The 20,403-nt window shown below is 38.0% G+C and overlaps 1 protein-coding gene across 1 annotated transcript in view; it reads left to right on the plus strand.

The window, feature by feature from the left end:
• Positions 1-20,403, plus strand: part of LOC109075783 (multiple epidermal growth factor-like domains protein 9) — a gene marked incomplete at its 5' end in the record, with an annotated part of 70,634 nt that overhangs the window by 37,507 nt on the left and 12,724 nt on the right. Inside the window, 2 exons of the mRNA XM_042756280.1 lie at positions 8,373-8,512; positions 19,527-19,676. Of these exons, the coding sequence (XP_042612214.1) occupies positions 8,373-8,512; positions 19,527-19,676 (290 nt within the window). The remainder of the gene's footprint in view (positions 1-8,372; positions 8,513-19,526; positions 19,677-20,403) is intronic.

Consider the following 20,403-nt stretch of genomic DNA (forward strand, 5'->3'; position numbering starts at 1 on the left):
TCATCTGTACATCACACAGAACTATGGAACAGCTTCAGAATGCTTGAAATATAGTGCACGAAAATGTTTTGGCGCTTTATAATGTTTTTGTGCCTCTGTGGGGCTCAACAATAACAGAATAGTATAAGCACAATATCGGAGTTGGATCGGTCTCGTCTGACCGATACCCGATCCACATAAAAAGCCAGTATCGGAGCCAATACTGATCCTGAGTATCAGATCGATGCATCCCTACTTACAGTCTATTTAGAATGATAGTGATTTCATCTGACTAGTACTCATCACACTTTCACATGTGCTGTTGATATGATTAGTCAAGTAATGTTAGCTGGTCATTATTAATTTTGACCATAGTTAATTTTTTTGACCAATGAAGCTTTTAGCAATGATTTAAAATGCATCTGATCACTCTACACAATAATCTAGAAACAATGTGAATGAACACCACAACAGCTTAAGCAGCAAACTTTGCAAAACACAAAATTTATGTCACTGCCAAAACCTTTGGCCACGACTGTATACTGTAGTTTATTAGTTATCATTAAGGTTGTGACGGTGAGGAAATTTTCCCACCAGTTAATCGACGTGTGACATCGTGTTGAATGCAACATGAAAAAAACAACATCAAACTCACTTTAGCCAATATATAAAACTTAAAACCTATATATAAAATTATATACCAGCTTTTATTAACAAAACCAATAAAAATACCATGCTACAGGGCATGGTGAATCAGACTGAATAAGCTCTTCAGACTGAATAAGTTCTTTTAAGCTCTTTTGCACTACAATCATTATATCTGCACTGTTTACTTTACTGGTTTGCACTCTATCTACCATGTGCCTTGTACTGCTTTACTTGTCTTTCTTTTTTACATGACCTATTTGTATATTTGTATAGTTGTACTTTATATTTTATTATCTGTATTTAATGTTCTACTGTTAGTATATCTGTATGCACCAAGGGTCTGAGAGTAACGGAATTTCAATTCTCTGTATGTATGTACTGTACATGTGGAAGAATTGACAATAAAGCAGACTTGACTTGACTTGACTTGGCAGACTATGCCTAATATAAAATAACAAATAACTTACATAAAGTTTAAATAGGTATACAAAACTGGAAATAAGTAAACATGTATAATATATAACCAAATATATAAGAAACTTAGAACGTTTATTAGTAAAACAAGAAAGCTTGGAGGCACGGCATACTCCATGATGTCAAATAAAATACTGTAAATAAATGGCACAAAGTTTGAATAAAGTCAAAATCAGCAAACAGTGTGGAACCAATTAAATAAGAAACAAATGTTTAAAAGAAAACTTCCAAAATCACCTTAGATAAACGGCAAAAGTCAACAGGCTTGTCAAAATCCAAAATATTGTCAAACAGGCACTTTTGCATTTCGTTTCAAAAATAAATCATCCACCATCATCTTGTCTGTCTCACCTCACTCTTCTTGTCAGTCAGCTCGACTCACTCTCCTCTCTTGATAAATGAAATCTGATCTGTGATGTGACTGTGGTTCGGCACACTGCATTGAGCAGCCGCGTTGAGTTTTTAATTGTAGTGTCTGTTCTTTTACTGAACTAAATAATTTTTATTACTAAAAAAAAAATCAAAACGACGGTGGGGGTTGGTGCCGCTGTGGGCAAATGACATAACTGGTGTTGTGGCTTAACAACAGTATCACCATCAGCACCGTCTATCGTGGCAAGCCCATCTCAAATATATAGTTCCTTTATCAGAAACATGCCCCTAAAATATCCCTGTGAATGAGGGCACATCAGACCACCCTAATTAAGCTAGATACTGTCATCCACTATTTTACTGTATGTCTGTTACTCTGGGTTATTATTTCCAGGAACTCAAAGTATTTTTGGAAGAGATTGTGGCAGGATAGTGACAATGGCATTCAGTGATGCAGTGAATAATCAGGAACAATACCATAGTCAATAACAGAGTCAATGAACAGCAACATGTAGTGAACAGTCTACTTTACAGTTTGATTTTTTTTAATCAATACAGTAGTAGTAGTTAGTTCCTATGTGAAATATTAAAAGAGAGCTGACTGATTCTTTTATAGTATTTCTCTGGCAGTACTCGAGTGAAAGTAGATCTGGAGATACCCAAATATTACACCAGCTCATTTTTGGCCTGCCTGTAATGACCCAGGGGAAGTGTGCCTATTTCACTCAGCGTGAGTAAACCCTGAAATAACAGAGTGAGAGTAAGACAGAAAGACTCAAATTCATGACATCTGCAGCAGATGCTGCTATAAGGAGTATTGTGTTGGTGGTGAATTTGCCCTCTTTCCATTTTTATATTCAAAAAAAAAAAAAAGGGTGAAAGTGACGTCACATACAGCCAGGTATGGTGACCCATACTCAGAATTTGTGCACTGCATTTAACCCATCTAAAGTGCACACACACAGCAGTGAGCACACACACACCGTGAACACACACCTGGAGCAGTGGGCAGCCATTTATGCTGCGGCACCCGGGGAGCAGTTGGTGGTTCGGTGCCTTGCTCAACTGATGCATTTATTTCACGATACTTTAACAAATAGAAAGTTCAAAAGAACAGCATTTATTTGAAATATAAATATTTTGTTACAATATAAAAGTCTTCACTGTCACATTTGATGAATTGGATGCATACTTTAATGCATCCTTGCTGAATAGTATTTATTTCTTAAAAAAAAAATCTTACTGACCTCAAACCTTTGAACAGTGATTACACTTGGTCACTTTGAATAAATGCATAGATTTATGAAAATGCCAAACATGTAAGAGGCTTCATTGAAAATACATTCAATGAGGCTAAAAAGCTTTTCTTACATGGCATGTCTGACAAGGATGGACTATGTGTTCATCAACTGAACATGACAGTCTACTTTAGCACCACTGAACCATAGGATGCCAAGAGCTTTCAGAAGGTTATTTAACTGCTCTGAAAACCTTTGGGTCTGACCATATAATTCAGAGATCAGCATAACCCACTACCGCAATAAAACTGGGTTATACATTAGAGGTTCCAAATCACCTAGGCCTCAAACCGCACTGCCCTTAAATAGTCTGAAGGGAAGTACCTGTCACAATCTCCAGCTGGAGTGCCTATGAACTCCACAAGAGGGCACTCCACCTCTGACTCTTACCTATCCACCCCAGACTACATTTCCCATAATCCTTTGCCGGACTCATCATCATTGACTGCTTTCACCTGTATCTCATTACCTCATCAGTCTCACCCTATTTAAAGCCTGGTTCAACACACTCACATTGCTCAGTTATGTTTGATTGTTGGTTTGTCTGTAGCGTTCCCATGTTCCCATGTTTCCTGGTTTTCCTAGTTCCTTCTTTCCTTGCCTTGCCTTGTTTTTGCCTTGGATGTTTTTTCTGATTGTTTGCTGCCTGCCCTGACCATCACCTGTTTTTGGATTACTCTTTTGTCTCATCCTGGATTATGCCTGTTTGCTGTTGATTGACCCTGCCTGTTTTGACCACTCTTGTTAATAAAGCCTGCACTTGGAGGGGTCATATGATCCGATTTCAAGTTTTCCTTTCTCTTTGGAGTGTTGCAAGCTGTTCGTGCACAGATAAGTTCTGTAAAGTTGCAAAGACTAAAGTCTCAAACCCAAAGAGATATTTTTTATAAAAGTTAAGATTTGTCCATGCCCTCTTAAAACGCCTCGTTTAAACACCCCCACATGTCTACGTCACGATGTGGGAAGATTTGCATAATGCCGCCCAAATGTTCATGCAAAGAAAGAAGGCGCAACTTTGATTCTCGCTGTTGCTGCCGGCATCATGTCGTGGAGACGCTGTTTCATTGTAAAAGCGAAAATACTTTTTTTTTGCCTTCCTAAAGAGGACACAACTAGAAATCAGTGGTTAAGTTGAATTTACAACACTGTTCGAGAACAGTTCAACCCAAATATTAAGATGTGTGCAATGCATTTTATGGAGGACTGTTTCCTGATCTTGGGAGAGAAGACTACAATGCTGGTGCTTCTGACTCACAGTCTCTATGTATGTTTACATATGAAAAGGATTTGCCACTGATGATTCTAACACGAGTTTTGAGCAGTGTAGAGCAGTGGTTCATGCACGGAGCTCACTTATAACGAGCTGATTATCTGAATCAGGTGTGTTAACAGAGAGAAGTGCTAAATATGCAGAGCCGGGGGGCCCGATGACTGGAATTGAGAACCGCTGGTGTAGAGTAGCGCTTGTTGTTTGTCGTTTCTCTGATCACAAATGCAGACATGGTTTTTTGTTTACACGGCACGATGCAATGCGTAAAAAAACAGTATAAGTCATTATAATCCATAATTATGTCCAACAAATTTGTGCAACAAATGGCTCGTTTGTAATGGGTATTATTGTTTTTGTCTTGTGGCGCCGGTGTTCTGACCGGGACACGCATCACAGTATGAGAAGGGGCATAACATTTCCGTCACACGCTTGAGGCATTCGGCCAATTACAAAGCACTGGATAGCTGGCCAATCAGAGCACACCTCGCTTTTCAGACCGATGAGCTTTGTAAAAAACGATGCGTTTCTGAAAGAAGGGGCATAGAGGAGAAACAATAATGTACAGTGTGTTTTTGGAACCTTAAACCGCATAAACACATTTCATTACACCAAATTACACAAAATAATTTCATTACACAAAATAATGTTCTTTTTAGCAACATCATATGACCCCTTTGAATGTGCCTATACAGTGTTTTATATACAACATTGCTTGCTGAGTGTATGGGAATATGTGTATGTTGTTTTTGTTTTGTTTTATGTGTGTTGGCTTTAATGTGTTTAAATGTGTGAGTATTTTGAAATTGTTTTGTTTATATTTGAAAACAGTATTGATGAACATACAGTGCATTTTTGAATGCTAAAAATGAATCTTGCTTCTTTGTTTTACGGAAGTGATGTGGGCGTTTACAGGTTTGCGCATCTCATGTGGATGATTACCATATGAATAGCGTGCGGTGCACATATGGGTGATGACATTACAGATAATGAGCTCAGATGGGAAAGACTGGACCTTGCATTTGTTTCATACGGATTACTTCATCAGAGAACATGTGTTTTCGATAAGACTTCAGACACTTCAAGCTTTCCATAGATATGTTTCTCATGTCTATGTGTTAAGTATTCTCTGAGTTTTGGTTCATTTTAGTGACGTGTTTCAGAAAGAAGTTCGAGCTCTGAGTTTTTGTTCATTTTAGTGACGTGTTTCAGAAAGAATTTATAGCTTTTCTTTATTTTACAAAAGCACAATCTTTTGTTGATATTGTGGGTGTACACAAATAAAAGTAGACCCTTCACAGATTACACCTGTATGTACATTACTGTGTAATGCATTATACCCAACTCTGCCCAGCAAAAAGAAGACATTGCTCAACTCATTAAACATTTACTTATAAGTTGATTCTGCAAATTAAGTTTTTTTAATATTACACACTACAGCTGTAATTTGTGGCTACTGTCGTAATTAAATTCTAATATTTTGGAAGACATTGAAATTCATTGAAATTCACAGGACATAAACCAGCCCATGACAGAAGTGTACTGCTCAAAATAGTCTCTCTTTCTTCATAGACAATGGATGGGATACAGTCATGGCTCAGTTCTCTCAAGACATGACTGTGCGGCCAAACATCAAAGTTATTGACTTGTGCTGTGGAGGATCATTGTGTCAGCTTATAGCTCAAAGACATGGACTGAAAGGTCTTTGAGATGCTCTTCCTCAGCACAGAGAATCTGCTCTGTATGATGCTTGCTTATACTCTCTCTCTCTCACTCAATCCCACTCACTCTCTTTTTGCACATTGCACTTCAGCAGATTTCATCCAATAATAAAAAAAGCTCTTCAAGACTTTTGACCATTTAATGTACACTGAACATTTAACTTTTAAAATGTAATCATTTAGCAGACGCTTTTATCCAAAGGAGAACAATAGAAGCAATTAGACCAACAAAGAACAACAACAGTATACAAGTGCCATGACAAGTCTCAGTTAGTCTATGGGTTGCTTGCTGAGTGTATTGGTGGCAAGCAGGTTTTTTTTTTTACAAGAAGTAAAAGAAAAGAAAAGGTAAGTGCTAGTATTAGGTGGTCAAGTGCTGGCGAAAAAGATGAGTCTTTAGATGTTTTTGAAAAATGAGTAAAGACTCGGGATGTTCAAATTAAGATTGGGAGGTCATTCCACCAGCCGGGCACAGTCCAGGAAAAGGTCAGTGAGAGTGATTTTGAACCTCTTTGGGATGGCACCACAAGGCGGCGTTCACTTGCAGAACGCAAGCTTCTGGAGGGCGCATAAGTTTGAATTAGTGAGTTTAGGTATATTGGTGCCATGCCAGTGGTCATCTTGTAGGCAAGCATTAGTACCTTGATTTTGATGCGAGTGGCTACTGGTAGCCAGTGTAACCTGATGAGGAACAAAACAAACAAACAAAGACAAAAATTGACAAAAAAACAAAACAAAACAAATTAACAAAAATTATAAACGCAACACTTTTGTTTTTGCCCCCATTTTTCATGAGCTGAACTCAAAGATCTAAGACTTTTTCTATGTACACAAAAAGACTACTGCTGTACACAAAGCAGCACTCAGCTAAAAAAAAAAAAAAAAAAAACCCCATCCCTTTATCAGACATTACTTGCAAGATTAAATTAAAATGGCATCCATTTTTCTAAAGACAGTCGGTTTCTTACAGTGATATAAAAACACCCGCACTCAATGTATGGTAAAAACTGTAGTCTCATAACTGAAGTGTAAATTCTGCAGATTACATCATTGTCCAGTATTGTATTGTCAGCAATTTATAAAAACATTTTCATAAATGTAACATACATATTTACATACATAATTATTCAGGTGCATGTGTAATAACTAGCGGAAACTTGAGGCTACAGCAGCACTGGATCTTTGTCGTCTTGTCTGATGCACTCAACCAAGCGTAAAAGATGGGGGACACATCTACATGCAGTGACACGCTGACTTAACAGATTAGCATTTAGCTCTTTTAATCAGAAGGCAAGGATTCGTTCGATAGAGCGGCCATATTGAGCGTTGCATTTTTCCCCATTCAGAGCTATACGAGTGAAACATCTTGGGTATTCTTTGGTCTTTGGCTACATCATTGTATATATACATACATCTAAATGTCACTTCAGATGCCGCTTCTGTGTTTCCTCTGAATTGCAAAGATTAATTTTGTTGATACTGATTTAATTTGCTTTGTAATAGCCAAAATGTCTTATTATTCTAATTGACTGAATATATGTAAGAATTTGACTTGATGCACTCTTTTAGAAAAATCCCAGAAAATAAAGAGATATCATATTTTGTCAATATCGTACACCCCTTACTTTAAATTAATTTTTTTGAATTATGTACGCTTTTGACTTGATGCATATTGGTATGATTTGAGAGGTCGAGTTCAACTGATCCAGCATGTCAGGGTTATTTTTCTCAGGAACTGTGAGCTCAGCATCAGTCAGAATAGCAAGTAGTCTAATTACTCTTGAGTATAGGCAAAAGCAGAGAGCTTCTGATTGTACATGTGGAGAGTAAATTCACTCTGAGAGTGAGCTGAGAGCGAGAGTGTGTGTGTGTGTGCTTGCTTGAAAGAAATAATTGCAGATATTTTTCATAGATTTCACAAGCCTCTCAAAAGAAATCATCCTTCTGCATTTCTCATTTGCTCTTCAAAGACTGAAGTGTGTAATATTATAATCAGAAGTTTTCTCATCTCTGGGAATTTCTGTTCCTTTTTATTTTAAGTGCTCTGATATTGTTTATTGTTGTTTGATATTGTTTACACTTTAATTTCTCATGTAGAGCATTCACCCTGCTCTGTTTCTCTTCTAAGCAGTACAAAGAGATTTTATTACACGCACAGGCACTAATGACTAATTTACCTGTGTGTAATCATTTTTCATGTAACCCAGGGCAGGAAAGGTTCTGGTGTATCCTACATGCTGTTAAATCCAATGCAATGAAATGCATTTAGGTATTTGTTGTCCACAAACCTTAGTCTTTTCATATTTTTATGCTTGAATTTGATAAATTGATCAATTTGGATTTCCATCAAAGATAAATGATATTTTTATGCCTTAAATTTGCAGCATTATTTCTAACAGATGTTTCTTCAGCTTTCATGGAGCGTGTCTATTAACATGTGATGGAAGGGAAGGAACTGTTCAGAGGAAACCTTGTGTATGATGTGGACAGAGATTTTATCCTCTCTCTGTGTCTGGCTTTTGAAGGATACTGTATGCTTCTGTAGGAAGTCTTTCTTTCTGTGCCTCTATAACTCCTTAACTCCGTAACTGTTCCTCTGTATTTTTCTGGCAGTTCAGGCATGTGCATCTGCAAGATTGGAGTGCACGGGGACAAGTGTGATGACTGCCGCCCAGGTTTCTCGCACTTTAACAGCACGGAGTGCCAACCTTGCCAATGCAATAATCATAGCAGCTACTGCCACCTACAGTCAGGTGAGGCACCCACATGCACACAACATAAGTAGCCAAAGAACCTCAATCTCCAGAAACTTCATGTTATCTAATTAGTCCACTAACGGATGCTTTTATTCAAGTACATTTATGGCGCTTTTCCACTGCATGTTACGGCATGGTACGGTTCACCTTTGGGGGGTTTGCACTGGGTACAGTACCTGGTACCTGGGACTTTTTTAGTACCACCTCAGCTGAGGTTCCAAGTGAACCTTACCGTTACCAAAACATGACGTGTAAACTATGCTGATCACGGACTGGCCGGAGAGAATCGTCACTACCTGCATCACTGAACTTGCGACACAAACACAAAAGAACCGCTAGATTTAAATCAGCACAGCCAGCGAAGGATCGAACGCAACAAGTTTTGATTGAGCGCACTTTTTTTAACAACCAAAAAGTTTTGTTGTCTGTTGAGGAAGTACAGATGTTCCTCTCATTGATAGCAGAGGAGCGGATCCAGCGAGAGCTTGATGGGGCGACGCAGAATGAAAAAGTGTGAATGTGAATAATCCCACTCTAAAGTGATACCGAGCCGTGCCGAGTTGTACCACGCAGTGGAAAAGCGCCATTAGTGACTAACCCCCAAACCCCTGGAGCAAATTGAGATTAAATGTGACATTAATAATGATAGTTCACGGATAGCCTCTTGCTGGGGTCGAACTAGTAATGTATTGATCAGTGATATCAGCTGCTTTATGGTCATTTTCTGTGTAGATTGCAGGTTAGGTTTTGCAAATTGCACATCTGCAGATTGTAAAAACATGCAATGATCAGATCTGAGTACTGTGATTTTGCTGTATTTATGCAGATTTACTTGTTTTCCAACCTGGGAAGTATGACACATATGAATTGCAATATGTCCTTAAACAATTACTAAACAAACTGCAAAATTGTGTTTTTTTTTAAATACATTTGTATTTAATGGATGGATTGTTTCTGACAGCAATTGCTAGCGGCGCCATCTAGTGGCTGTGTGCTGGACACCATTAGCATATCAGCCAGGGTTCAAAATTTAACACTGGCCAAGTGTCAAATGCAAGTAAAAATTGTTTTTTGGCTAGTATATGAAATAGTGTTACTCACCAGTTGATCCAATTATCAAATCACAAGGGCTATATTTTAAATTACATAAGTATATAGTGTGCTGCTGTGCATGCTTCAGAGTGGCATGTGCCATTGTGTTACTTGCGAGGAGCTCATGAACCGGTGTTTTCAGTGTCTATATATGTCTAGGTGAGTTTGGGACATTCATAATGTTTATAATTTGCAAAACACAATGTGTTTTCAACCATCTTTGCAAATTTGTAATTAGAATGGTTTATAAATCTGTTGTCAACAAAACAAAAAATCTTTAAGATCTCCAAAAGCTTTAATAGCTCAAAATAAAAATGTTATGTTTAATATTTGCAAAATAAATTTTTGAAAACAGCCACAAAAATTAGTGCTGTAATTTTACTGTAAAATAAATATTTATTGCCTTTTTAGTTAATTTTTTTATTACAGTACTTTAGAGGGTGGTTCAGGTTTTCCCTTTTGAATCCTTGTCTGTATTTATTTTTTTTTTTGTTGTTTTTTTTATTGTGGTTCTTTTTTTGGTTTTTGAGTTTTTGTCTTTTTTGGTTAAAAATGATCAAGCCTCATATATCCATATTATAATAATTCTGGGGATATTCCATTATAATGGGGATTAAGAACCACTGCATTAGAGAAAGGAGGGCATTGCAACAGTGCAACTTAAATAGGCTTTTGTTGTGTCAGTCCACTGCAGTAACCAAAGACTGGTGTTGGTGTTGATGCTGATGCGCAGGAGCCATGTCATCACTCTAACTCAACAACCACACAAAAGCACTTTCTGCTGCTGTATGCACAATAACACTGCAGAGCTTTAACCAATACTGTATCTCTCTCACCACACAGGCTCTCCAGTTTTCAAACAGACAGGGATTTTTAAACTTGCACAAGGGTACTGTACCTCGTATCTAAAATGTAAAGGCAGTGATATATTTTCCAACCTGGGATCATTAGAAATATGTGCCTGTGGCATAATTTCTGCAAAATATTACATGCCTTCTAGCACGTTTAGCAACACTTTCAAAGTGAAATGTCCAGCGAGTGGTCCAATGTTTTATTATATTGCTTCTTTTTTGGTCACGGAAGTTTGGAAATTAAATGTATGCCACCTACAGTACACTTAAACCCTACCTTAAACCTAACCTACAGTGTTAGTGTTACAAACACAAACGTGAGATAAAAATGTGTTTGCTCAAGCAACCATGCCATTTTAGCTTGCTTAAAAGGCTTTGAGCTCTTTTATTTTGACTTGTTTAATGGGACTTGTAGCTGTGTGCACCACTTCACAAGTGCAGTTCTGTACCAGGTGAGCTACCAAGCTGGTTAACTACATCAGAAAAGTAATACATGTGGCGCTTATTACAGGTATGTGATGTAAACAATAAAAAAATTTATTTGTTTAGAAATAATGCACTCTGATAAATGCGTTTTGAGGTAAAACAGTATTGTGCAAGGAACCGCATAAAAATAGGTCTTTATTAATTGATAATCTGCTCTGTAATAATGAATTGTGTGAAAAGAAAAAAAATAATAATAATTAAAAATTGAGAAAGAAATGTATGTAGAGGCATGTATTTGAAACTAGGCTGATATTTTCATGTACAGCATAATGTTTTTAAGTCAGATCACATTCAGAATCTGTTTTTGTCCTTATTTCCCTTTTGTAGCAAAGGCTATTAATGTTAAGGTTTGAACGTTGCTGAATATGAATCCATCAAGTGTCTTGTTGCTAATGCATTTTTTCTCTCTTTCCATCAGCTGATTTTCTGTCAAATATTTCTGCTGTTCAGTGTTCGCCTTACCAGCCTGTTATAATTTTCAGTATCTAGTGTTATCTGCAGAATAGGCTTTTTCCCCACAATTCTTGTTAAGTGGGAACATACAGTATTTTTATAATGATATCTTGGAACAGGAGCCTGACATCTCAGATATTTTTAGGTATTCTTTCTCTCTTTTTTGATATTTGATGCACTGTCCCTATAGCTGTCTTTTTTCCCCATCGTCTATTTGTGCCACCCCAGTGGTGTTTCATGTTCCTGTCGGCATGCCCTCTGCTTTCAAAAAGCCAATAATGTACATTACGTCAGATACCACAGCAGGAGTCAAACTGTCCCAACCAGTGCCTCCGAGCTGGTGAATATCGCCAGTCATATATATTTCCATAGAGTGAGACCAACGGATATTGTTACATTAGTTCAGCACAATTTGAGCTGTTGTAGAGAACCATGATGTGTATCTTGTGTAGCTCTTTGGTCTTTTCTGCACACCATTCTTGGCTTAAACATTTCATCTTATTGTACATTTTAGACCTGAAATAATCCTGCAGAGATTTACTTTACAGAAATTACATTTCTGTTCACTATGATACAAAAACCATGAAAACCTTCACTGTGAGTTTTAGTTATAATGGCATTTATCAACAGAATGATGAACAAGTAAGTGTGATTTTCTTTCTTTTTTTTTTACTTCCTCGGGTCTTCTGGAAAAGTCTGGGGATTGTCTGTTGAAAGATTTTGTAGATTTAAGTTGCAGCTGTTAAAAGTTGAACTGTCGTGCTCGGTTTTTGAGAACTTTGACCAGTCTGTGATAAACTAAATCCAGTCAGTTTGGGCCTGTGCGTCTCTCACCGAGTTTTCAAACAAAGCTGTGTTTAGTTCAAATAGCTGCCTAATCACTTGAATTATTCAATACATCTTACAGTGTCGACCCATTCAATTGAAACCTTTTTCAACCCAAATTCCAAAACACATTTTCCCCCTTGGCTTTCAAACAATATTACAAAGTAATCTTGTTCCGTTTTCAGGACATGTCATAGTATAGAGCTCTTCTGAAAATCTAATGATTTATTATTGTCTGTGAAATATTTTCTGGACCTTAACATTGCTTTCAACATAATCCGTCATGCAATTCATTTTATTATTGACATTCATTTACTCCACTGCAGTAATCCAGCATTACACCTCTGGGATCTTCAGACAATCCAAGTCAGACTTGAAGTGTGATTGTGTCCTTTCTGCTCTCTGGCTGCTCCAGGGCTGTAAAGCATTTAAGAGTATTTTGCCCAACACTACTACTGATTTATTTAAATCCTGTCTATAGATAACCTTTTCTCTTTGGTCTGTGTAAGTGATTTTGAATTGAATTGTAAATTTTGTTTGTAATGCATTATCCTGTCTATAGATAACCTTTTCTCTTTGGTCTGTGTAAGTGATTTTGAATTTAATTGTTATTTATTAAGATTTTGAATTCAGTTATTTTAATTTTACTTTAAGTTTTGGTAATGTTATGTACTTTTCTCGTAGTTTTTTTTTGTTTGTTTGTTTGTTTGTTTGTTTTTTTGTTTATATATAACTTGAATTGATGTTTGTTTCCATTTCAGTTTTAGTAATTTTAGTACTTCAACTTATTTATTTTAGTTAATTGCAAAAGCAGCATTTCTCAAGTTTTTTAAATTTGAGTTTGTAATTTAATAATATACAGTGGAGATCAAAATTAGAGAACAACCTACAATTTCCCAAATGTCAAGGTCACTGCTTCGTCATATTTCAAGTTATCCTAACAGGAAGGGCAGTTTTTTAAGCATATTTCACAAATTAATTAGGCTATATTGTGGGGCAGTTTTTATAAATTTATTTGTGGTGTTTGAGTTTTAATAAATTCATCACTTAGAGAACACTTACAGATACCTCCAAGTTATTAGTGTTAATCTGGCACCTGCTGCTAATTTCCTTAATTATATATGTAGGACGGTACACAAACATGACGGTTCCTTGGTTTTGACGTCACGGTTCGGTACAACAGAAAAAACAGTACCGAATTAAACAGTAGTTTACTGAACAAATTGCTCTTTCGTTAATAAATAAATTAAATTATAATAAAAAATTATTGGGGATAAAAATCTACCTCAGCTAATACTCTAAGCTTTGGGAGCCCTTTTATGTTACTAAAAGGTTTCAATTAACAACAGAGCCCAAACTTAAATTTAATTACTATTTATTTTTAAACATAATAATCAACACTCAACTCAAAGGGATAGTTCATTCAAAAATGAAAATTAGCCTACGATTTACTCGCCCTCAGGGCATCCTAGGCATATCTGAAATATCAGATATGATATCAGATATGATATCAGATATGATATCAGATGAACACAATTGCAGTCATATTTAAAATTGTCTTGGCTCTTCCAAGCTGTGTAATGACAGCGAATGGTGCCCCTGTTTTTGAAGCCTAAAAAACTGCATCCATCATAAATTTACTCCTGGCTTCTGGGTGTTAATAAGGGCCTTCTTAAGTGAAATGATGTGTTAGTGTAAGAAAAATATAGATTTTTAAAAATGTATAAATGTATAAATCTCTAGCTTCCAGTCACTCAAGCAGGCGCGTTCACGACAAGGCGTTCGAGCGTATGACGTAGACGTAGCGGAAGGCGCAACATAAGCTCCGGGGAGCCATTTTTCAGTAATCACGAAAGCTCCAGATCCTGGAAGCAGCCTTTCTTTGCTTGCCTTACTAACACCGCGGCTGTTGACTTCACCTGTTCATTCTGTTTCAAAGAAGGCCCCTTTGGCTCCTGCTGAGATATCAAAACGTGTTTGACCTGCTTCAAGCTAGGCCATCATGTTACGGTGAGCACATGTTGCAGACTCCTGAGTCTCATGGCATTTGGGGTGGTTCAAGCTAGGCCATCATGTTACGGTGAGCACCCTAAGAGTGTTGCACAGTTGCTTTCGAACCCTCTCGACATGGCAGGACCCTCTCTTTCTTCAGCAGGGGTCTTTTTTTTTTTGAGGGCAAACCGGGTTGTGGTGTCTGGACAGGAGAGTTTCTCTCATGACACATAAACAGCCTAGAGCTGCGAGCCATCATCCTGGCCCTGGTGCATTTCCTCTCAATTCTGACGAGTTTTCATGTGATTGTCAGAATGGACAACATGGCTCACGGTCATGCACCCTGGACAGGCATGCACGCCTTCTCCTTCTTTGGGCTCAGGACAGGTTTCTTATGCTGAGAGCGGTTCATGCACCAGGGGCTCTGAACCTCGCAGTGGACTTCTTATCAAGGCAGAAACTCAGGTTGGGGGAGCGCATGCTGAACCGACAGACGGTGGCTCAGATCTGGGATCTTTTTGGCAGGGTGGAGGTAGATGTCTTCGCGTCACAGGAATCAACCCAATGTCCCCTTGGGTTCTCCCTATATCACCTGGCACCTCTGGGGATAGATGCTTTTGCTCACCTTTGGCCGGATCTGAGGCTATACACATTTCTGCCAATCAAGTTGATTCTGGCGGACTTGTGCAAAATGAGGGAGTGCGGAGTCTTCTTCCCCTTGATTGCCCCATTCTGGCTGTTCCAGACATGGTTTTCAGAGCTAGTCTGCCTTCTAGAGCACACCCCATGGGAGATTCCAATCAGGAAAGACCTACTGTCTCAACTCCAGGGCAGGATCTGGTACCCTCCGCCTGAGATTTGAAGGCTATAAGTGTGTGGCTGATCAAGGGCGATCAGCTGTGACCTCTGGGCTTCTTTCGAACATTCAGGAAACCATTGATAATGCTAGGGCTCCTTCTACTAGGAGGCTTTATTCTTAAAAGTGCAAGGTTTTTGAGTTGTGGTGTTCAGCTCATGCAGTGGACCCAGTCTGCTCCCCGACTGGTTCAGTGCAGGGAGTTTCTGCAGGAAAAGTTTGCGGCTGGAGCGGCTGCTACCACCTGGAGAGTTTATCTTGCAGCTATCGCTGCTCGCAGGTATGCATATGAAGTCCACCTAGGTAGACATAGTTTGGTCTCTTCGTTTATGCATGGGGTAAGGTGCATGAGACTGGCGTGCCCTAATAGTGTTCCTTCCTTGGACTTGTCTATCGTCCTGGAGGGCTCAATGGAGTCACCATTTGAGCCTTTCAGAATCAGTTCCTGAACAGATTCTGACCCTTAAGGTGATGCTCCTGTTGGCATTAGATTCCATCAAATGCGTAGGGGATTTGCAGGCTCTCTCTGTTAGCGAGTCATGCATGGAGTTTGCTCCGGACCTGGCATGTGTTCTCTTTTTTTGTCCAAAACCTTTTTCATTTGCAGACACTGGGCGACCACCTACAGCATAATAGCTATTTTAACCACACAATGAGCCTCTCTTTCGACTTTAACTAATTTACTGGCTATGCATGTGTTTGATCTTCTCACACCTGTCTTCATAATTATGCTCATACATACACAGACACGTACACTCATTAATGCGGCTCATTATTCCTCCTCCCAGTTCAGTGAATTCCTGGCTACTATCATAATAGTGATTTGTGGACTCAACATTGTGCACTAGCAGCTGTTGATCTATAAGCTTTCACCTTACTTTAAAGTCTTGCAGAATCAACAGCACTTGGAGTTCCTCACCAGTGTATCTTGCCCCTCTATTCAGTCACAGCTTTGCAATTGCCAAAGAAATTACATTTCAGCTAAGTTGACAGTTTTTAGGCTTAATTGAATGTGATGAGAAACAAAAAGACAAAACAAAAGACTTTGAATCAGAGCAATTACTAATTAACATCTGACTCACTGATTAATTGTATGTGGTTTTTAGTTACAGACACACATTCACAAATAGGTTTTATTTTAATAAATTGTATTTTAATGAAAACTTTATAATACAATACAAAGTAGTCTTGTTGGTGTATAGAGGCTGCAAAACCCTGTAGGAAGCATTGCATATATTTTTGTTCATGACAGTCCATCTGATTCAGCTAGATTTAGATAACTTGTTTTGTCTGCTGCCTTGTGTTAATGTAAATACATCATCATTGATTGTTTGACTTACTGATCTTGCTTCCCAATGACCTCTGTGTCAGTCTCCTGTTATGAAATCAAAGAAGAGTAAGAGCTGGACCAAGGGGAGTGTTTGCATAAGGCTCCATCTGTGGACACTCATCCATCTTCAATACAGGGAATAGCTTTTGAACACTAATGATCCTCCTCCTGCTTTACTGTCTGGCCCTGGAGACCCAGTGGAAAAACACACACTTGCGCACACTTAAGTGGGTCTGACAGCAGCCCATCTTTTGAAAAACGCATACATAACCTCTTTGATCTGTGTGCTTTTGGCACTGAGTTGGATCTCTGTAGTGTTTGCTTTGTCTTGCTCTTAAAGGATACGTTTCTGCTTTAATCCCTGAAGATATTCTGGTTCTTGCCATATGTCAATTAATGGACATATGCTTGAAGTCATCAACTGATCCATGATATTGTAATTTTATCCCATTTTTGTATTTTGAGATTAATTCAAGTAACTTTGAATATAAAAATGTGCCTGAATTTGACTTTACACTATTTTTTAGCACTCACTTCTGTTTTTTATGCTCTTTATTAGTGGTGTTTTATATAGTCAAATTGGTCTTGTTTGTACAGTGCCTAGCAACCTTCTAGCAACCGTTCAGAACACTAGCAGTTGAACACTCTGGCATTGTGTTGGTGTTGAACAGCCAAGTACCACTCACATTTTCTTCAGAAAATATACAAACCTGTAATTGTTAAGCAGTCTATTTGTGAAAAGCAATTTATTTTTGACTGCACAGCCAGTGATAGATGAGACAAATGAACCTGAAGAAAAAGAAATTGCCTTGTTGCCTGACTGTCTGTGATTTTGGTGTGTCGGATCAAATGTTATGAAGTACAAAAACACAAAGGCTGCATTCTCATAATACAGAGATGATCAAACAAGCGTAAATGTTCATGTTTATGACAGCTGTATAGAAACTCATAGTCAGCTGATTACAAGTGATGCTGCTTACAAATGTGCAATGCAGTTTTTCATTAATTGTGACTGTTGCTTGGTTAATTTGTGTCATTAATCTTTCTTTGTCTGAGGTAATTGCTCACTGAGGACTGCAGTGGTCCCAAAATGAATTTGGACATTAATGCCGCAATTAAAAATGTATGAATGTGATGGATTGCTTATGATCCTCTATTGTAGGTCGCTTTGGTTAAAACTGCTAAATGTATGAAGTAGGGCTGCAAAATTATCGTATTTTAATCATGACAATAATTTCTGCTTCTCTTGATTAAGCATAACCATTGCGATATTGCCCTGCTGATTATTTATCCTGAAAACATTTTTTTTTTTTTTTGTGACATTTACATTATCTGTAACATGGCTAGCTTTTATTGTTGCCAGATGTCAAGAGTCAAAATCTCTCAAAGCTTTATCCATAAATAGATACATTTTCCGCCAAGTGTTTATTTAATGTTCCTCACCTGGCAACCATGCACACGTTCTCTCTCTGCACTGCAAAAAAAAAAAAAAAAAGCTTTCACAATCTGAAAACACAGACAATCATGTACATCACTTATTCCATCTGCCACTGTCAACAGCTTAGGTATCACTCTTGGCTCTTATATTAGACACTCCACTATATTGCCAACTCTGTCCCTATGTCAGCCCAAAAGATGCTAAATCATTAGTTCATGCATTTATCCAGTCTGTGTTTCTTCACCACTAAATCTGTGTGCATGCATACCTTCTCAGTGATAAATACAAACATGAATCTTGGCTATATTGTTTGCGATATTGTGGTTGCTGAATAAATGCACATACACAACCATTGTTGTACAATACAAAGTAAAACAAAATTGGAATGATTGAAATTATTATTAGAAAGTTCACTGTTTTTGCTTTTGAAAAAAAAGCAAAAATGTTTTACCAGTTTGTTATTGTTATGTGTTAATGTAAATTATAAGTATATCAAGAAACTAAATGAAGTAAAATAAACCCCATGTATGAGTTGACAGTGTCTTTAATTTGTGCTTACATGAGTCCAATCATTCTGATGAAATTTAAAAAGAAATTCATAATAGTGGATTTTATTGAGCAAAGTCAATTATTGATCAGTTGAATTATTATTGTGCAACCCTAATATATATTTAAATGTAATGTAATGAATGTCTTTGCATTAAATAACAAAATATCAGCCCTAGAGGTATGCAAAGGGATAATTTATCCAAAAATGAAAATTCTGTTATTATTCACTCATTTCATTCCAAATTTTTCTGCTGTATCCCTTGGTTTGATAGTTTTCTAATACAGTGACATTTATGCATACTTTGTGTCCAGATTTGTTAAAAAAAAAAAAAAGGATAAAAGAACAGCAAAAACAAGAAGGCTGATGTACAACAGAGAAATCTCTTTTGGACATAAGTAGCACAGGTGTTCATCAGCGTGTGAATCAGAGGATCATTGTCACATGTGAAAACGCTGTCAGATCCCATTCCAGCTCCAAACAACACCTCAATCCTCACTCGGTCCTTACATCTGCTGTTTCCTTCCACTCATTCATTACTGTGCACTGTATTTGCTTTTTCTCTCAGGCTCAAAGAAGGAAATCATGACTCTCATTCATCACTTTCAAGATTTTTTAGCTGATCACTTTTTCCCAACTAGAAACCGCACTATTGATGCACATGTCAGGTTGGTCTTGTTACATAATAATCAGAGGAATGCCATTCAGTGTGTGTGTGCGTGGTTTCTCTTACATCCTGTGTGAATTATGCAATCGCTTGTTGAAGTGTTCTCTTTTCACTTGGCTTTCAAACACCATTTCAAATCAATAAAATAAAACTTGTTCAAACCACTCAACCTGTAAAGGGTTCACTTGAATGTTACTGGCACATGCAAAAAGAGCTCATTCAAGTTTTAATAGTTGTTTTTGCAACTCTCTGTTAGTTTTTTTTTTTTTTTTTTTTTGCACTTGCTCTGGCAGGGTGTGAGGAAGTTCCTTCCTTGTTTTCATGTGTTGCAGATTTGCACGCTACCTTTTTTATGTCTACCTTAGCGCCACTGAAATCAGTTTCCCTCTCGTAAACCTCAATGGACCAAAGTCCTGTCAGTCACAGCTGTGGGTCTGTTTACTCAACCCTCTCTCCCTCCCCCTGTTCTTTCAGGCATCTGCATGAACTGCCAAGGCAACACCGAAGGACCCAGCTGTGAGAAGTGCAGGTATAATTTCTACCGAAGTCCCAGTTCTCCCGTGACAGAGCCCTGTGTCCCCTGCCCCTGCTCCAGTGTCACCTCCACAGGCAGCTGTAAGCTCGGTGAGTCCTTCCCACATGCATGCCAGGCTAGTTTAGCTGACGTTAGCGTAGCCAGCTAACTTTATTATTGAGCTCTTATTGGCCATTGCTGTAGGAAATGCAGAGGAGATTTCCACATCTGGGATATGCGGAGTACCCCCTCTCATCTGTTTTGGATTATGTGTCTTACATCATTCTGGCCAACCGCCTGCTGTCTGAATTTCTGGGTGGGTGGACTGAGACTTTTAAGAGAAAAGAGGTTTATTTTAAGTGAAAGTGAAACTGGAAACTTTTTTTTTTCTCCTCTCTGGGCCTCCACTCTGAACAAAACCCTCACAGGATATGTTTATGAAATACTATAAAGGCAAGAACGGATGGGAGTGTTTCTTATTTCTTATTCAGAAGTGATTCAATCATTTTCACAGAGCTCTGTCTCATGGGTTATTCACCATGTGTCTGTGCGGAATTGCGTGATACTGTTTTGTGTAGGGGTTTCTGGATTTGCTGACAGTAGCAATGCTCTTGTAGCCTTGCAAGCTGATGTAAGGTAGGACCTGACAACGGATAAATACCACATAGACCAGCAAAAGGGCAGGTGTGTGTTAAGTGTTCCCAAATTTTACAGTAGGGTACATTACAAATGTAGCCACACAGTGTAGCTGCTGTTTTTGTGTAACAGGAGATTACATTATATCATGCACTATAAGAATTAGTCACAATCTTATTTTTTTCTTTTTTTTTTAAATAA

The sequence above is a fragment of the Cyprinus carpio genome, chromosome A5 (assembly GCF_018340385.1).
Source record: "Cyprinus carpio isolate SPL01 chromosome A5, ASM1834038v1, whole genome shotgun sequence".
Classification (NCBI taxonomy): Eukaryota; Metazoa; Chordata; class Actinopteri; order Cypriniformes; family Cyprinidae; genus Cyprinus; species Cyprinus carpio.